Below are 16,100 nucleotides of genomic sequence, written 5' to 3' on the forward strand. Positions count from 1 at the left end.
TCACGTACCTTCCCTCAACACACTTCAGCTAGAGAACTGATTGGCAGGTTAAAGTACTAGTAACTAAAAGGTGGCCTTGGAGCATAAGATCTGCCTAGTACTTGAATGTGGGTGGGGGAGATACTTTACAAACTATTTTTGACAACAAATAAAAACCCGATTATTAGCTATCATCTCTTCTGCAGCGAGAGAGGGGCGGAGCCAGTGGTTAAGAGATGTAGCTTGGTAACGAATACAAAGATTGATAATGCTGTCTTATGCTTGGTGCTGTAAGTACATTTTTTAGTTCAGCCGTTGCTTGATAGTGCTGACATATTACCCCTGAGGTATTGTATGGGAATGCAAATTGTTCCACATTTTTAGTGGTGTATTTAATATCTGTGAAACAAATGTTTCAAAACTCATTTTACTTGTAAACTCTGAAGTTATGAATGAAGTTCCCAGTGATGCACAGCTACTATTTTCTGCCTTTAAGTCTGCCATAGGCTCTAGCTGTGTTAAAACTATTGCTTTATCTGTTGTGTTTTACCATGCTTTTTTAAAGCAGAAACTTGCTCACAAGAACAGCAAGTCTATTTAACCTGTGTTTTGCACAAGTAGATGGGACACACCTGGACTGGCATGCACTTCTTTTGGAAATGCTGGCACTAGTATCATAATACATCGTTTTCTCCCCACTGAGTCTCATAAACTCATCTTGGAGACTTAGACTAATGCCTTTACATCCCACAGAGAATGAACAACAGAAGACTGAAATGTTACAGAAGTTTCATCACTTCCAGCATTTGGCAGAAGTTTACCATGTCTATCACTATATTCAAAGATACACGGTAAGGTATTTACCTTAGAAGTTGTGTATTTATGCTTTATGAGCATTTTTCTTTTAGGAGTCCAGAAATAACTAGAGGTATTTAATGACTTACCAATGATACTGTATAGTAATTTATTTCTTTGCCTTCCGTTGTACTGCACAAGAACTTCTGTTGTCTTAGTTCCTAAAAGCTGCAGTGCAATTTTAGCAGATCTGTGTTTGTCTCAATGTGGGCAGAGGATATGACAACGGTTGAATTTCCTCCCCCAGTCCTTTTTTTGCTAGCTGTATTGACTTGGTTCCAGTGACTGGGTCTCTAGTCCTGCGCTGGCTGTGGTAGGCTCTTTAATCATGGAAAACAGTTCTGAACAGAAGGCAACGAGCTTAAAGATTCCCACAGTGTGGTACTTGTATCAGTAATGATATTTATAAATTACTCCAGAATGATAGACAGTCTTGAGGAGGGAGCTCCCTCTGCTTCCAGCAGTTACAGTAATGTTACCACCACTGTTGGTGAAAATATCTTCTGTAAAACATTTGAGAACCCTCGATCCATGCCCTTACGCAAAAGAAGACTCTCTGCAGTTGAGGTCTGTGCTGGTCAGACTACTTCAGCCCGTGAATGGTGGAGACTTCACACCAATAGTGATTGGTATGTCCTGTTTTTAGATAGCCTGTTAAAGATTGGATCTCTTTTTGTCTTTCTGTGTGTAGCAGGCATGAACATTGGTGTTACACATGTAAAACCTACTTGGTATATTCTGTCAGCACCTCTTTTTGCAACTGTATGCAAGAGACACAGTACTTGAGATGCCTGGTGTTGTGATGCTTAGTGATTGTTAGTTTGCCAGCTTAGAAATGTCTGTTTATTTTTAATACTGCAGGAGGAGCCTTTCAGTTTCCACTTGCCCGAAACACTCTTCAATATTTCCAGGTTTCTGCTTCACAGCTTAACAAAGGAGACTCCTTTGGGGATCTCAAAAGTGTATCCTTCCAATACAGCACAGAATCTAGAGGCTGAAATGCATGAAAAGAATAATTGAAGCTGACCCACAATGCAGAGATCCACTTTAGGGTATGTTCAGTTTCAGCTGTTGGTTACAGTTAATGGAAATTGACTTGTGTCCCTAAGGAAATAATCAGCACCTTCAAACCACTGTGTTTAACTGCACTACCTTCCCCCTCCAGTCTTTGGGAGCTGTAAAAATCAACCAACATGTAATTCTCAGCCACCCACCCAGTCTGATGCATCGCCTTTGTCAGGGAAGCAAGTTCTAGGATACTAGTCATTGAAACAGGATGTTGGCTCTGAATCTTGACAGTGTTGCTGCAAGGAGACTGAACTGAGACAGGAGGTGGTGGAGGGAGGGGAGAAACAGGCGCTTTTGCTTCGTATGAGGCTGGTATAGCTGTGTAGTGTCTATCAAGATAACATTTGCACAGCTTTGTTAGTGCATATTGCATCTTTTGGAAATACTTCTTAAAAGGCCTGTGTGAACACTGTAGAAATGCACCTGTCTGTAAAAAATAACAAAAAGGGTCAGCAGTTGCCTTAGGGAAAGCGTGACATTCTTGGTTTTGCTTCCATTGTGGCTCTGGGTGGGATGTTTGCTTTCCTTTTTAGTAACTTCCTCACTTACAAAGGAATGATCTTTCAAAAAGTCTTTCCTAACATTCCTTGTGCCCATTAGGATTGGTAGCTTTCTAAACAGCAGTTATTGTTACATGCTAATGAAAGAGACACCCCTTGGTCACTGCCACAGCATGTGCTGAATTCTTTCCAGTAAGATGATGTACATTTAGTAGGTGGCAGTGCATTACTGGTGTTCATAGCTGTCTGTCTCTCCATATATGTAAAATTTGGATGGGAAAATCCATTCACTCCAAAACTAACTTCAAAATGGAGTCAGAAAATTTAACCCAAGCAATATTAATGTAGGGTTGTTGTGGTTTGACCCACCCGGCAGCCACGCACCTCACAGCCGTTTGCTCACCCTCCCTCTCTGGGATGGGGGAGAGAGTCAGAAAGAAATGAAAGTCTGTGGGTTGAGATAAAGACAGTTTATTAGGACAGAAAAGAAAGGAAAATAATAATAATGCTAACAGTACTACTACTAAGAACGTGCACAAACAAGTGACGCCCAATGCAGTTGCTCACCACCCGCTGACCGATGCCCAGTCTATCCCCAAGCAGCCGCCCCCCACCCGGCTAGCCCCCCCTATTTATTGTTCAGCATGACCCCAGATGGGATGGAACACCCCTGTGGCCAGTTTGGGTCAGCTCTCCTGGGTCTGTCCCCTCCTGCTGGCAGGACAGAGCGAGAAGCTGAGACGTCCTTGGCTTGGTGTAAGCACTGCTCTGCAACAATTAAAACATCGGGGTGGTATCAGCACTCTTCCCATCCTAAGCCAAAACACAGCACCCTACCAGCTGCTAGCAGGAAAAGTAATTCTGTCCTAGCCAAACCAGGACAAGGGGCAGTTCCTTACCTCACTGAAAATTGCCCCCAGCCACTTTGATAGTCCTTTCAGATTTGTTTATTTAAATGGAGTTGAGTATATAATTCTGTGTATATATATATGTATTTTGTTAAGGCCTATTTGAACTGCTGTTGTAGAATATGCCTCATTGCACGCTTTCTGTGACTGGAAAAAGCACTGTAGTTTTTACTAAATGCCATATGTATTTTTATTCCTTAATTTAATTGTAGTAATACATTATTTGCCCTGGCAAAACAGAGTAAAGCTCTTGGTGCATATAAACTGGCTCGTCATGCCTATGACAAGTTACAGGGACTGCAGATTCCAGCTAGGTTCCAGAAATCAATTGAGTTGGGCAGCCTGACAATCCGATCCAAGCCATTTCATGACAGTGAAGTAAGTTGCATTGTTTCCTTTTAATCATTAATAAGTAGTCTAATCCAAGAATCTGAGTTGCCTTATACATAAAAGTCTGAAATACATTCTGCTAGGTCTGTGGTATAATTATATTTCCACTGGAAGCAGTCCTTTTATTGTTATTCTTCAGGTCAGGCTTCCATTTGCTCCTGAGAACAAACTAAAATCAGTTCTTTCTTGATAGGCAGCTTCTGTCCTCCCTCTCCTGTCTTGTGTCTACCTTCTTCTCTGCCTATTAATTCCTTCGAGCCTTTTTCTCTCTGATCCACGTGCAATTACACCATGGTCTTTATGACTTTCTGCAGCTGGAGGTCACTTTCATTTGTCCCAACTCCTAGCACTCCTTCCCTCCTCCCCCTATCCCTTGAATGACCTTCCTTCCTTAAGTCTTATTTTATCACCTTTTCTTCTTTAGCTGAAGCCTGAATTTCTGCAGTGCTCTATAAAGCCACGTCTCATGGAGTACTCACTAAAAATAAATTGTATTGTGCACTGAACAAGCACCTGGCTACCTGAAATAATAGAAACACAGTCTTAAGAACTGCCTAAAATAACTGTGCTCTTGAAAAGAAGAGAAATGAATTAATTGGAAAACTTGAATTTGACCAAACCTGCAAAGAAAAAAAATTCTCAGTAAAAAAAAAAAAAATCTCAGTAAACTTCCCTTCAACTTCTTTTAGTACTATGTATTTGATTCAAAATTTTGCTTCTGTTACTGTGAAGGCAAGGTGAAAATATCATTGTTGGAATGGTGAAGACAGCTATTTTTTAATGTGAAAGCGTGCTGTTTTATTAAAAAAGAAAAGCGTTTTCAGATGTTTAAGGGTCTGATTTCACAGCAATATTTCTTCTGATTAGGGCTGATATAATATCAGTGGTGTAAACCTAAGGAACCCCTGTTTAATTGAAACCAAAGTGTACCAGATATGCTGGCCTGTTTATGATTACTGTGCTCTGTATGTGTCTTTGCAGGAGCTTGTACCCTTGTGTTACAGGTGCTCTACCAACAACCCTTTGCTAAATAACTTGGGGAATGTCTGCATTAATTGCAGACAACCTTTCGTCTTCTCCGCGTCCTCCTATGGTGCGTTGGAATATCATACTTTGTTGTTCTTTTCATGTTGATAAATGTTAAACTGAACAGAATACATTAGCACTTGCTGTGTTCCCTTTGCTATGTTACCTGGACAAGCAAATCTTCCCTTTCAGTGTTGTTACATTTGCCTAAGTGGCTGCTTCTTGTCCCAGGCATAGTTGGATGTCACTGCAGGACGGCAGCAGCAAAGCATTGCTTTATTATGAAACAAGTGTATGAAGTGTTCAGTGAACACAGATGTCATCCTTTGAGAAGCTGAGGCATTTTTTTTTGTTTGGTTGCTTTTGTTTTGCTTTGTTTTCTCCTTCATGAGAACGTGTGGGGAGAAGGCAGAGGATGTTCACTTCTTAAAGGGCAAAGTATTTTCTAGAAGGCCTTTTCTGAGCTCTTGTAGGTCATGCTCCTTGTTTTTCACACCCCTTTAGAAGTGCTGCATCTGGTTGAGTTCTATTTGGAAGACGGCATCACAGATGAAGAAGCTGTAGCTCTCATTGATCTTGAAGCTCCAAGATTGAATAAGAGAGAGAATAAATGGCAAGAGATGATGAGTGACAGTATCCTGTTGATCAAATACTGTTTCCAGTCCCTTTCTTAGGAATAAATAAGCAATTTTGATTTTTTTATAGGTTTCATTTTTTTTGTCATACGACTGATGCAAGTATGATTTTGTTTCCTTTTCAAGTTAGTATAACAAACAGTGATATATTAGTTTAATACGTTTATAAAGATTTCTCATCACAAAACCTTGTTTCTAATTATCTGAAATACTTCATTTTAACAGTGGAATGCCATGCTGTACCTATTCTGTTGTAACTGCTTTCAGTAAAGAGTGGGGAGAACCTGAAGTGTGCTACTCACTTCCAGTAACAGCTTGCTTTAGAGGCTGCTTTCTTCTAAAGCAAGGGAAACCAGCAAGCATGGACTTTCTTCATAACCATTCCTGTTGGAATCTCTTTTGTAATGTTTTGGCACCCAGAGCTCCCAGTTGCTGTGGGGGCCATATAATGCTAGGTGCAGAGTAATGCATAAGAAAACATAATCTCTGATTATAACTACTTAAACGTAATTTAAAGAGTTGGCTTCACTTGCTTTTTGCAATGTCAGATGTGGACAGACAGGAAATGAGGCAGAGCTGATGTCATATTTGGTTGTAGTCAGTTTTGCTGGTCTACAGCTGCTGCAAGTGTAAAGTTCCCTAGTTACTGTACTCAGAGTAACCCCTTCTCTAGTACTTTCTGTAATAACCTAGGCACTGTAGAATACCTTAACCCTCTGGAGCAACAAGAATACCAGTCCTGCTAGAATGGTTTTTATATTTATTCTGTGAGTGCTAGCTACAGTGAGAACAGCCAATTTTATAGAAACTCTGGTTCTTCCTTAAGAAATGTCTTTAGATGCACAGAGTTTGAGGCTTGATGACAATGCAGACATTATTGAAGATGATCCCTTTACAGCAAAACTGAGCTTTGAGGTAAGAGCCTTACCAGTGCCTTCCCATGGCTTCTTTCTTGCTACCAATAAAAATCAATAGAAAATCTTGACTTGCAGCTCATGCTGCTCTGCTAGTGTGAATGTGTTATGTAGACTACTACAAGAGAGATACAGATCAGGGGGCTGAGAGAGATGGAACTAGGGAGGGAAAGGGGTTTACCAGATAATAACTCCTCTCTTAAAAAAAAAAAAAAAAAAAAAAAAATTAAAAAAAAAGAGTTTGCTGGGAAAATCATAAAAAACAAACAAACAAAACCCCAAGGTATATAAAAAGATCTTAAAGTAAATGTTCCTGGAATTTGGTATTTGGTTTTATCATCATGCAGTGGGGTTGTCTTCTGTGGGTATTACTATAAAACAGTCATTACTGTGAGGTTTTAATACGTGCCTGTGGGCATGGGTATTCTTTACAAAGAGTTGTGTTAACATCTATAATAGAAACTCACTGAGAAGAAGATAAAGATGTAGCTGGACGCTGTTGTCACTGGAAACGTTGATAAAACTGCCAGTGAGTTTGGTGGGATCAGGCTCAGGCCAATTGTATATTGTCGTTTCCTGCTGAATTGTACTTTGCATTTTACAAGATCTTATTAATCCTCAGAGGACTTTGCAGTTGGTAACAATTTCTTTCTAAATCTGCTCACCTGCAGCAAGGAGGCTCAGAATTTGTTCCAGTGGTTGTGAATCGTGCTGTTCTCCAGTCACTGAGTCGGAGGGACGTTCTGATTAAACGCTGGCCAAAGCCATTGCGATGGCAGTACTACCGTTCCCTGCTACCAGATGCCTCCATTACCATGTGTCCATCGTGTTTTCAGGTAGTGTTTTCATAGAAAGGTTTAAGAAAATACTGAGAAATTATCTGAAGCAATTCAAATCATTGATAACTTTATACTGTAAGATATATTCAGTAAATTCCTGAATGATGTAGAGACAGAGAAGCAATGAAACAATAAGCACTGTGATGCACAGAGGAACAGCTGTCTTCTGAAAACCTTGATGTAGCTGAGTTTGGGAAGAAAACTTTGAGAAGCTGCACTGACAGTAATAATAGTCAGAACCTGTGGAGCAAACCTCAGCTGAACAACAAATGCTGATTTGTTCTTATTCCTTTTTGGTCTGCCTCTCTGACATTCAGCCTGTTCTAGCAAGGAAAATCGGTCAGTAAACTAAGTTAGCTTGTGGTTCAGTCCCTCTTTTCCTTCTTCCCTTCTCAGGAATGGCTTTTTGAAGTACTGGAACTCAGTCACAGTAGATTACACAAACTCTAATTTTCATCCTTCCTAAAAGTAATTCATTGTTTTGTGCATCTTCAGCTACGCTGGCAGTGATCTGCAAAATGCTGCTGTGTTGTAGGTTATAGCTCTGACAGGCAGTTGAAGGTAAGAGGGCCAATTCTTGTGTAATAGCTTCAGAATGTGTCAGAAAATCCATTGAGCTCAGTTTGCATTTTCTTTGATCTAGTCACAGGCTAATTTGTCCCTCAATTTGTTCCTAATTCTTAGATGTTCCACACAGAAGACTATGAGCTTCTCGTGCTCCAGCATAACTGTTGTCCCTTCTGTCGAAGGAGAATAGATGAGTCAAACCAATGAAGAAGAACAATCCGATACCTCAACTGAGAGACTTCCCTATTGACTTGGCAAAGTACTCATTAGATTCATGGTTTTCCTAACAACTTAGTTGTCATCTTGTTCTCTTTTGTATGTGAGTGGAACTGAGTTGAAGAAATTTACCTTTTTTAAATAAGAATGTCTGTCCCCTACATTTCCCAGACAAGCAGCTGAAGTGCCACGGATTTTTACAGGAAGGTTCCTAGGGTCAAGTTCAGACTAGAAGTAATTGTTTTTACTCCAACTTGTGTTAGGACTTATTTTGTTCCTTAATATGTACCTGTTATTGTCAGAACTTCAAATAAATGGGACTATTTTTCAGTACCATTTGTCTCAGAATCTCCTTTTAACCTATGTAGAATTCATGCTTGTTAAAACCCACATGACAGGTTCTGTATGGAAGTGTCCATTTCATGGTAACAAAAACACCCAGATGTAAGTTCCTCATCTGTCTACTGCAGCCTGTGTGTTTCTGGTAACTTTAGCGTGTTTGCCATTAATGAAGGAAAAACCACTGACCTGATGGGCTAAACGGAATGTGTTTGCGTGCTTGTAAATATCCCTCCCAGACAGCAGCTAAGCACCCGTGCAGCTGTACACTCACTTCCCACCCCGCTCTGGCAGGATGGGAGATAATTACAAGAGCAAAAGGAGAAAAACTTGTCAGTCACAATAAAGGTAGTTCAATGAGCAAAGCCCTGTGTGCAAGAAAAGCAGTAAGCAACTTATTCTTTAATTCCTTGTGGCAGGCAGATGTCCAGCTGCTTCCTGGAAAGCAGGGCCTCGGCACGAGTAATGGTTACGTAGTGGTGGTTATGGTGTTTGTCTTCCTCTTCTCCTTTTGTTTCTGAGCACCACGTTGTCTTGTATGGCACACCCCTTTGGTCAGCCTGGGTCAGCTGTCCTGGCTGTGCCCACTCCTGGTGCCTGCCCACCTCTGGCCCGTCGCTGGAGGCAGAGTGGGGAACAGAATTACCCTTCAGCTCTGTGCAAGCGGTGCTCAGCAGTAGCTAAAGGGCTGCTGTTTTATCAATGCTTTTGGCAAATCCAAAACACGGCACCACATGGGCTGCTGTGAAGAATGTGAACTGCATCCCAGCCAGATGCAGCACACCAAGTACTCATGGACAACTGGAGGGCGGTTACTGAGCGGTTCTGACAGCACGAGAATCCGCAGGGATCCAGCTGGGCTGGACTGGAGCTGGGAAGTGATAGGTCTCTTGACCCTAATCCAGTTCAAGTTGTACCCTTGTTAGCATGAGTTTTATTATGACATCCTGCCTGTCACAAGGCTCCCTTTGTATCGAGTGGTAAATAATAATCTAATCTACTGCCTTCAACTACTGAGGTTGGTGGGTGCTGGTAAAACAGCTACCGTGTGAACAGCAGCACTGTGCTTGTGAAATCAGTGAGCGATGCCTCGTCTGCTTGAGTTCCCCTGCGAAGTGACACTTGGAAATCTTCCACTCTCGTGAGCCCCCCCTGCAGCGCTGCTCCCAGCACAGGGCCCTGCTGCAGCAGGCCCAGAGGCTGGAGCCCCTCTGCTGGGAGCTGGGGGTGCTCAGCCTAAGGGGGAATGGCTCCAAACTAAGAGAGGGAGATTTAGGTCAGATAGAAGGAAGCAATTCTTCGCCATGAGGGCGGTGAGGCCCTGGCTCAGGCTGCCCAGAGGAGCTGTGGGTGCCCCGTCCCTGGCAGTGCCCAAGGCCAGGCTGGATGGGGCTGGGGGCAGCCTGGGCTGGGGGCTGGGGGCCCTGCCCATGGCAGGGGGTGGCACTGGGGGGGCTTTGAGGTCCCTTCCAACCCAGCCCATGGCGTGGTTCTATGAAATAGCACTACAGGGTTTCCGAGTCCCTCAGTGGTTCCTGACCAAATTTGCTTAATTTACTGCTTTAAAAACATTCTGTTCTAATTAGCACTTGTCTGCTTTCTGACTCGTATATCACTGTTTGCAATAAAGACTTTGCAAGTGGCATTGATAAACAATGCTGTTTGATACGTGAGCCAAAATGGAATTCAGTTCGTTCTCCCAGAACTGAGCTGGCTTTGTAGAGCTAGCAGGAATGAAAAATTATAAAAATAAATAGACGGGGTTTGCAATGACACAGAGGCAAAATAGATCAAACAAGGAAGCTTTTTTTGTGTTTTTAAACAATTTCTCTGTCAATACAGTCTAAGTTTGAAAGGAGTATTGGGCTTTTCCAGGCAAAGCTGGGCTCTGCGCGCTCAGCAGTTGTTGAGGTGTTCTAGCTCCAGCCTTGTGCCATCGAAGCCCTCTGGTGACTCCACGACACGAAGTCCCTGGGTGTGCAAGTCCCAGCACACAGCCTGTGTCTGAACCAGCTGTGGGTGGTTCACCAACTGGTTCCTTCAACCTGCCCTGCGCTCCTACCCTGTCACTGCCTGCGTTTCCCTGCTCCCGTGGTGACGCAGGTCAGGCTCTAAGCCCCGAGCAGCGGCTGCTGACCTCAGCAGCAGCTTATTGCATCAGAGCTTATGTGGCATATTTTATGTGGGGGAGATAAACCTTTAATCCTTCTTGTACACCCAGGTACAAGTGTAACAGCTGCACCTGCAGTTAGTGGCACCGCTTTGGCCTTGACAACAGCTGTGAAAAGTTAATTGAGGGGGACACACAACGAGCAGGGGATGTGCGAGGAGCTGGTATTTGCACGCTGACGTGAAGGAAGACTTTTGTGGCTGTCCGGGGTGATCGTGGCCTGCCTTTGATGACAGACAGGGCTGTCTTTGTCAGTGGTACCAGCACTTCAGGTCCATCAGTGCTTCTATAAGATGTTCCCCACTTAGAGGGAAGGTTTTCCTGCTTGGCCTTTTATTTGAAGAGAACACAAAGTTTTCTGCTTTTTCCCTTTGAACAGTTTTGCATGTGCTAAAGTAGCCCACAGGGAACACTGGTGAAAACTAGGCCAGGACTGAAGCAAGTTTATGAAGGCCAGGAGGACGTGAGCCTCTGCTCATCTCCCACCCCCAAGCTCCAGCTGCTCTGGCACATCCTCCGTGCTGCACGAGGCATGCCGGTGCCCTCTCCTCAGCTCCTGGTTGCAGGGGAAGTTAAGCCCAAGCCCCTGGCAGCAGCCTAGAAAGCAATTGCTGTGGGGGTGCTCAGGCCCCCTAGAGCCCTGTCCCCCACCAAGGGGCCATCAGTCTGCGGGGACCTCTGCGGGGACACGGCCTGGAATTTGTGTGCCAACTGGAGCGCTGTTAGTGCTGAGAACAATATGTACACGAGAACAGCGATAAACAGTGGGTGCGAGGAAAGAAAGAAAGGGAAAAAAAAAGTGGGGAAAATAGCTTTGGAGTTTGAAAGATCAATTGTGGTGCCATGAGCTGTAAGGAACCACCTCGTACATAAGGGAGATCTGTGGCTGCCTTCGTTGTGTTCACTTGTGTACACGCTGTCCTGTTGTCTCTGAAAAGTGTAAACCAGGTAATGTCTAACTCAGGGGCTGACTGGCAAAAAGAACATTTCGAGCACAACTGAGTGCATCAAGTGGGGAGGTAGAGACATTAGGATGGCTCCAACATTGGGGGCTCCAACAACAGCTTCTCCTGCAGCTCTAATGCCCACTATACGGAATCCAACTCTTGCAGTTTCAGGGATGTCTGTCACCCAGAATATGAGGTCGAATGTTGGCTTCAGCTCAGAGACTTCCTTCTGTGCCTTGCCCACAACCTTTCTCGGCACCAGTGCAGAATGATACCTGTTCAGGACGGATGGGCTAGGTTATTTTGTTGGTGCTACCGATGTAATCGGTGTGATGCAAAGCATGTCAGGCCAGGGACGAAGGAGGTGATACAACTGGAAACTCACCAGCAGGATGAGTGTTTAACTGTGTTCTTCACACCTGCCCAGTCAAGTCTTGCAGCAGAGAAAGCAGATGGCTGAGAGCACATGGGAGAAGGGTTGATGGCCATGCTGCCTGGGAGTACCCCGTCACCAGCCTCCTCCTGGGAGCGGCGGCTGTGATGGAGGTGGCTCTGCAGGGCGGCTACCTGGTGTCACTGCTTTCCTCTTGGAAGGACAGGCCTCTGTCTCTGGTGGGCCACACCAAACCTGCCCACCCCAGCACCCTCTACAGCCCCCAAACTTGTGGTCATGGGGTTTTCAGTCCACAGGATTCACTCCTGCTCCCAGGGGGCAGAGAAGAGGTCTGTTTGTTGGCAAGAGCTGAAGGCTCAGCCTGGGAGCTTTGAGCAAGCACAGCCCTGAGCAGGATCCTGTGTGCCTTGCCCTTCCCTCTGACCTGGTGGCGATGTGTCCTGTTTCCAACATCCCTCTGAGGGGACCTGAGGCATGTCCAACTGGCGGGCAGCTCAGCCCTGGAGTGCCCCTGGGGGTGGGCTGCGTGCTCGGTGGGGCGAGTGCCTCCCCTGGGCGATGGCAGCACGAGCTGTGGGCACCCACGGGGTGCGGTGACCACCTAGGGCATGGGGCTGCCCCAAGTCCTCGCTGCTTGGGGAGCGGCGCAGCCATGCCGAGGAGAGAGGCCGTGCAGGTGGAGCTGCCTCCTGGTTTGGACCCCCCATCAACCAGTGTGCTGCAGAGTTCCTCTTTATGTATAATGACCATGAACCATGGTCTGCAACAATGACAGTGCAGGCCAGAAACAGGTGTCACCTTAATACCTTCCCAAGAAAGCCAATTACCCCTGGATGATTATGATTAATAATTCTCTAAGCCCTAATCGTGCTGACACCGATGCCTGGAGCTTACCCCAGGGGGCACTTTATAAGGGGTGCCCCGCAGAGGTGAGCGTAGCCACTTCTCCCCGGGGTAACGGCGAAGGCCGAGAGGTGGCGGGAGCCCAGCTTCAGAGGCAATTCCCCCACGCACACAAAAAAAAACTGAGTAAGAGCAAAAGGCACCTCACCAACCGCAACCATGAACGGGACAGAAGGCCAAGACTTCTACGTGCCCATGTCCAACAAGACTGGGGTGGTGCGGAGCCCCTTCGAGTACCCCCAGTACTACCTGGCTGAGCCCTGGAAGTTCTCGGCGCTGGCTGCCTACATGTTCATGCTGATCCTGCTCGGCTTCCCCATCAACTTCCTCACGCTGTATGTCACCATCCAGCACAAGAAGCTCCGGACACCTCTAAACTACATCCTCCTGAACCTGGCGGTCGCCGACCTCTTCATGGTGTTTGGAGGCTTCACGACCACCATGTACACTTCGATGAATGGGTACTTTGTCTTTGGAGTAACAGGGTGCTACATCGAAGGCTTCTTTGCTACACTGGGTGGTGAGTTTTCCAAATATTCAAAAATCTTCTGCCAGAAATTGCTCCAGATTTTAGGAAAGGGTGGGAGGATGCCCAGATGCTCTTGGAAAAACATGCAGTATCTGGAAGGTACTCGGTCTGCCGCTGGTGTGGGCTGAGGCAGTTGCAGTGCTGGGAGGTGGGAGGTGAAGAAAGTGACAAATTACACTTTTTTTTTTTTTTTAAACTTATTTTGGTAGCCACCTGTTCAGCATCCTAAGAACAACAACGTAGCAATGAAAAGTAACCAATAGCAGATTTTGCTGGATTTGCACATCTTTTTGGCTTGCTCTCTGGCTGGAGATGCGGCAGTTTGTTCTTCCCGCTTGGCGGGGCTGAGCCTGGTGCTCGCTCTGACGCGGCGCTCGGTGGCGCAGGCTGGCCAAGCTGTCTCTGCTCCTCTGCCAGCCCGGCTTTGACAGAAACAGATGTTAATCAGAAATCGTGTGTCTGAAAACGCCCTCCTCCGTTCAGCTCAGGCCTCAGCCACAAGCAAGGCAACCATTTTGCTGGTTCGGGGCTCCTGGCACAAGTTGCTGGGAAGCTGTGGGTAGGAGTAGGACCCCGGTGTGACAGGCACCCCGAGCGGGGCCGCGGGGCCATGGGTGTGGGGGCAGTCCGGGCAGGGAATGGGGCTTGGCGATGGACCCCAACACACAGAGCACGGCGGTGACTGCGGGGGCAGCACTGCAGTGTGAAGGTGCCTTCTGATGCCTTCCCACCATGTCAGCACTTAGCCCACGTTCGTTGCTGGTTCTGAACCCAGCTGGGGATTTACCTGCTCTTAGGGGTCCTCCTTGGGAACATGAAAGGTCAGAGGAGGCCCCGTGCTGCCTTCAGTAGCTTTTCTCCCAGCCCTCAAAGGCCCATTATCTGCATCCCTCTCTCCCTGCTTCAGGTGAAATTGCGCTCTGGTCTCTGGTCGTGCTGGCTATCGAGCGGTACGTGGTGGTCTGCAAGCCCATGAGCAACTTCCGCTTCGGGGAGAACCACGCCATCATGGGGGTCGTCTTCACCTGGATCATGGCCCTGGCGTGCGCGGCTCCCCCGCTCTTCGGCTGGTCACGGTAGGCAGAGTGCCGCCTGGCACGGGGCCCCGGCTGGCCACGGGCATCTCTGCGGGATGCCGACCCCCGGTGTCACCTCACAGGTACATCCCCGAGGGCATGCAGTGCTCATGCGGGATTGACTACTACACGCTGAAGCCTGAGGTCAACAACGAATCTTTCGTCATCTACATGTTTGTGGTTCACTTCACGATCCCGCTGATGGTCATATTCTTCTGCTACGGGAACCTGGTCTGCACCGTGAAGGAGGTGGGTGCCTGCCGCTGAGGCTGCTGTGAGGGGCCGCGCCGCGCTCCGCACAGGTGGCAGGAAGGACCTGGTCGGGCCCCCCTCGGGGAGCACCGCAAGCTCCGGGCGTGCAGCCCAACTACCCCAAACCCTGACCCCACACCCCTCGTGGGCCGAACCCTCCCCCACATCCATCACCTCCCCGTTCCCTCTGCCCGCAGGCTGCCGCCCAGCAGCAGGAGTCTGCCACCACCCAGAAGGCAGAGAAGGAAGTGACCCGCATGGTCATCATCATGGTCATCGCCTTCCTGATCTGCTGGGTCCCCTACGCCAGCGTCGCTTTCTACATCTTCACCAACCAGGGCTCAGACTTCGGGCCCATCTTCATGACCATCCCGGCATTCTTTGCCAAGAGCTCTGCCATCTATAACCCCGTGATTTACATTGTAATGAACAAACAGGTAAGTGCCGCGTGCCAGGTGACTTCCTTTGTAGTGTTTGGCTTCATAGCAGCCTGGGGAGAGCCACCAGACCTCCACCGCACCAGTGAGCTGCGAGGGCTTTGCTCCCAGGTAACCTTGTGCCTGTGTGAAGGAGGGTGGTGACAGTGCAACTCACCCCTTCGCACAGCACAGATCTTGCAAATGCAAACCCATCCACCCGAACGAGGCACAGGTTGTCCCAGTGGAGGATCTGGGGCTGCGCTGCCCCAGCCCCAGGCAGCAGGAAGGCGACTTCACCCTGCACGGTGCAGCCAGAGCTACCGTGCCAGAGAGTTCCACACAGCCCCCTGCAACAGCCCCCAGGAGCCTGTGTCTCTGGGAGATGCTCCCGCTGTGACAGCCCCACCGCCGGACAGAGCCTGGGCACCAAAGCCTGGGCAGAGCCTGCGGCACTGCTGGGGCTCGCTCGTGCCCTCCCCCTGGCTCTGCCCTAGTCGGCACAGAGGGATCCAGCACAGAGGCAACCCCCAGCGGCCACCTGCCCTCACCCGATGTCTCCCTTCTCTTCCAGTTCCGTAACTGCATGATCACAACCCTCTGCTGCGGCAAGAATCCGCTGGGTGACGAGGACACATCTGCTGGCAAGACAGAGACCTCCTCCGTCTCCACCAGCCAGGTCTCCCCCGCGTAGGTCCCGCCGGAGCGGCCGGCCCTCAGGGTGTGCGTCGCCGCCCAGCCAGCATGAACCTAGTCCCACCACTGCCATCGCCTGCCCCCGCTTCACCACGGCCCTGCAGGGCGGGCTTCTCTCTCCTGACGATAGGAACCCTGGGAACAAGGCTGTGAATGTGTACACATGTTTTGTAATTAAAATGCAAAGGCTTAGCTCCTCCGCTGGCGTAAATCCGTGCTTTTCTGTTGATTTGCTGAGAGCTCACACCCGTCTGCACCGTGCAGGCCACTCGCTCTGACATCCCCCTCATGCGCACGCATGCCCTGCACCACTGGGTGCGAACCTCAGGCCACGGCAGAGCCACTGCTACCTCCCTCACCGCGGCCTTGTACAAGGGCCCCGGTGGGGCCGGGGCTGAGCCCCCTCGGCTCTGCCACTGGGACAGAGCCCAACAGACACTGGCGGCAGCTGGGCCCCGCTGCGCCGTGCTGGGGTGCTGCT

At 47.8% G+C, this 16,100-nt stretch overlaps 2 protein-coding genes across 2 annotated transcripts in view; both read left to right on the top strand.

The window, feature by feature from the left end:
• Positions 1-8,230, top strand: part of IFT122 (intraflagellar transport 122) — a 32,425-nt gene extending 24,195 nt beyond the window's left edge. Inside the window, exons 22-29 of the mRNA XM_032193973.1 lie at positions 733-830; positions 1,696-1,796; positions 3,523-3,688; positions 4,682-4,793; positions 5,231-5,359; positions 6,200-6,276; positions 6,947-7,111; positions 7,799-8,230. Coding sequence (XP_032049864.1) covers positions 733-830; positions 1,696-1,796; positions 3,523-3,688; positions 4,682-4,793; positions 5,231-5,359; positions 6,200-6,276; positions 6,947-7,111; positions 7,799-7,888 — 938 coding nt within the window. The 3' untranslated portion in view covers positions 7,889-8,230. The remainder of the gene's footprint in view (positions 1-732; positions 831-1,695; positions 1,797-3,522; positions 3,689-4,681; positions 4,794-5,230; positions 5,360-6,199; positions 6,277-6,946; positions 7,112-7,798) is intronic.
• A 4,579-nt stretch (positions 8,231-12,809) lies between these two features.
• RHO (rhodopsin) lies at positions 12,810-15,617 on the top strand. The gene is made up of 5 exons (XM_032194046.1): positions 12,810-13,170; positions 14,087-14,255; positions 14,339-14,504; positions 14,705-14,944; positions 15,498-15,617. The coding sequence occupies exons 1-5, from the start codon at positions 12,810-12,812 to the stop codon at positions 15,615-15,617; spliced, it is 1,056 nt and encodes a 351-aa protein (XP_032049937.1).
• Positions 15,618-16,100: the final 483 nt, after the last annotated feature.

This window comes from Aythya fuligula, chromosome 10, assembly GCF_009819795.1.
Source record: "Aythya fuligula isolate bAytFul2 chromosome 10, bAytFul2.pri, whole genome shotgun sequence".
Taxonomy (NCBI): Eukaryota; Metazoa; Chordata; class Aves; order Anseriformes; family Anatidae; genus Aythya; species Aythya fuligula.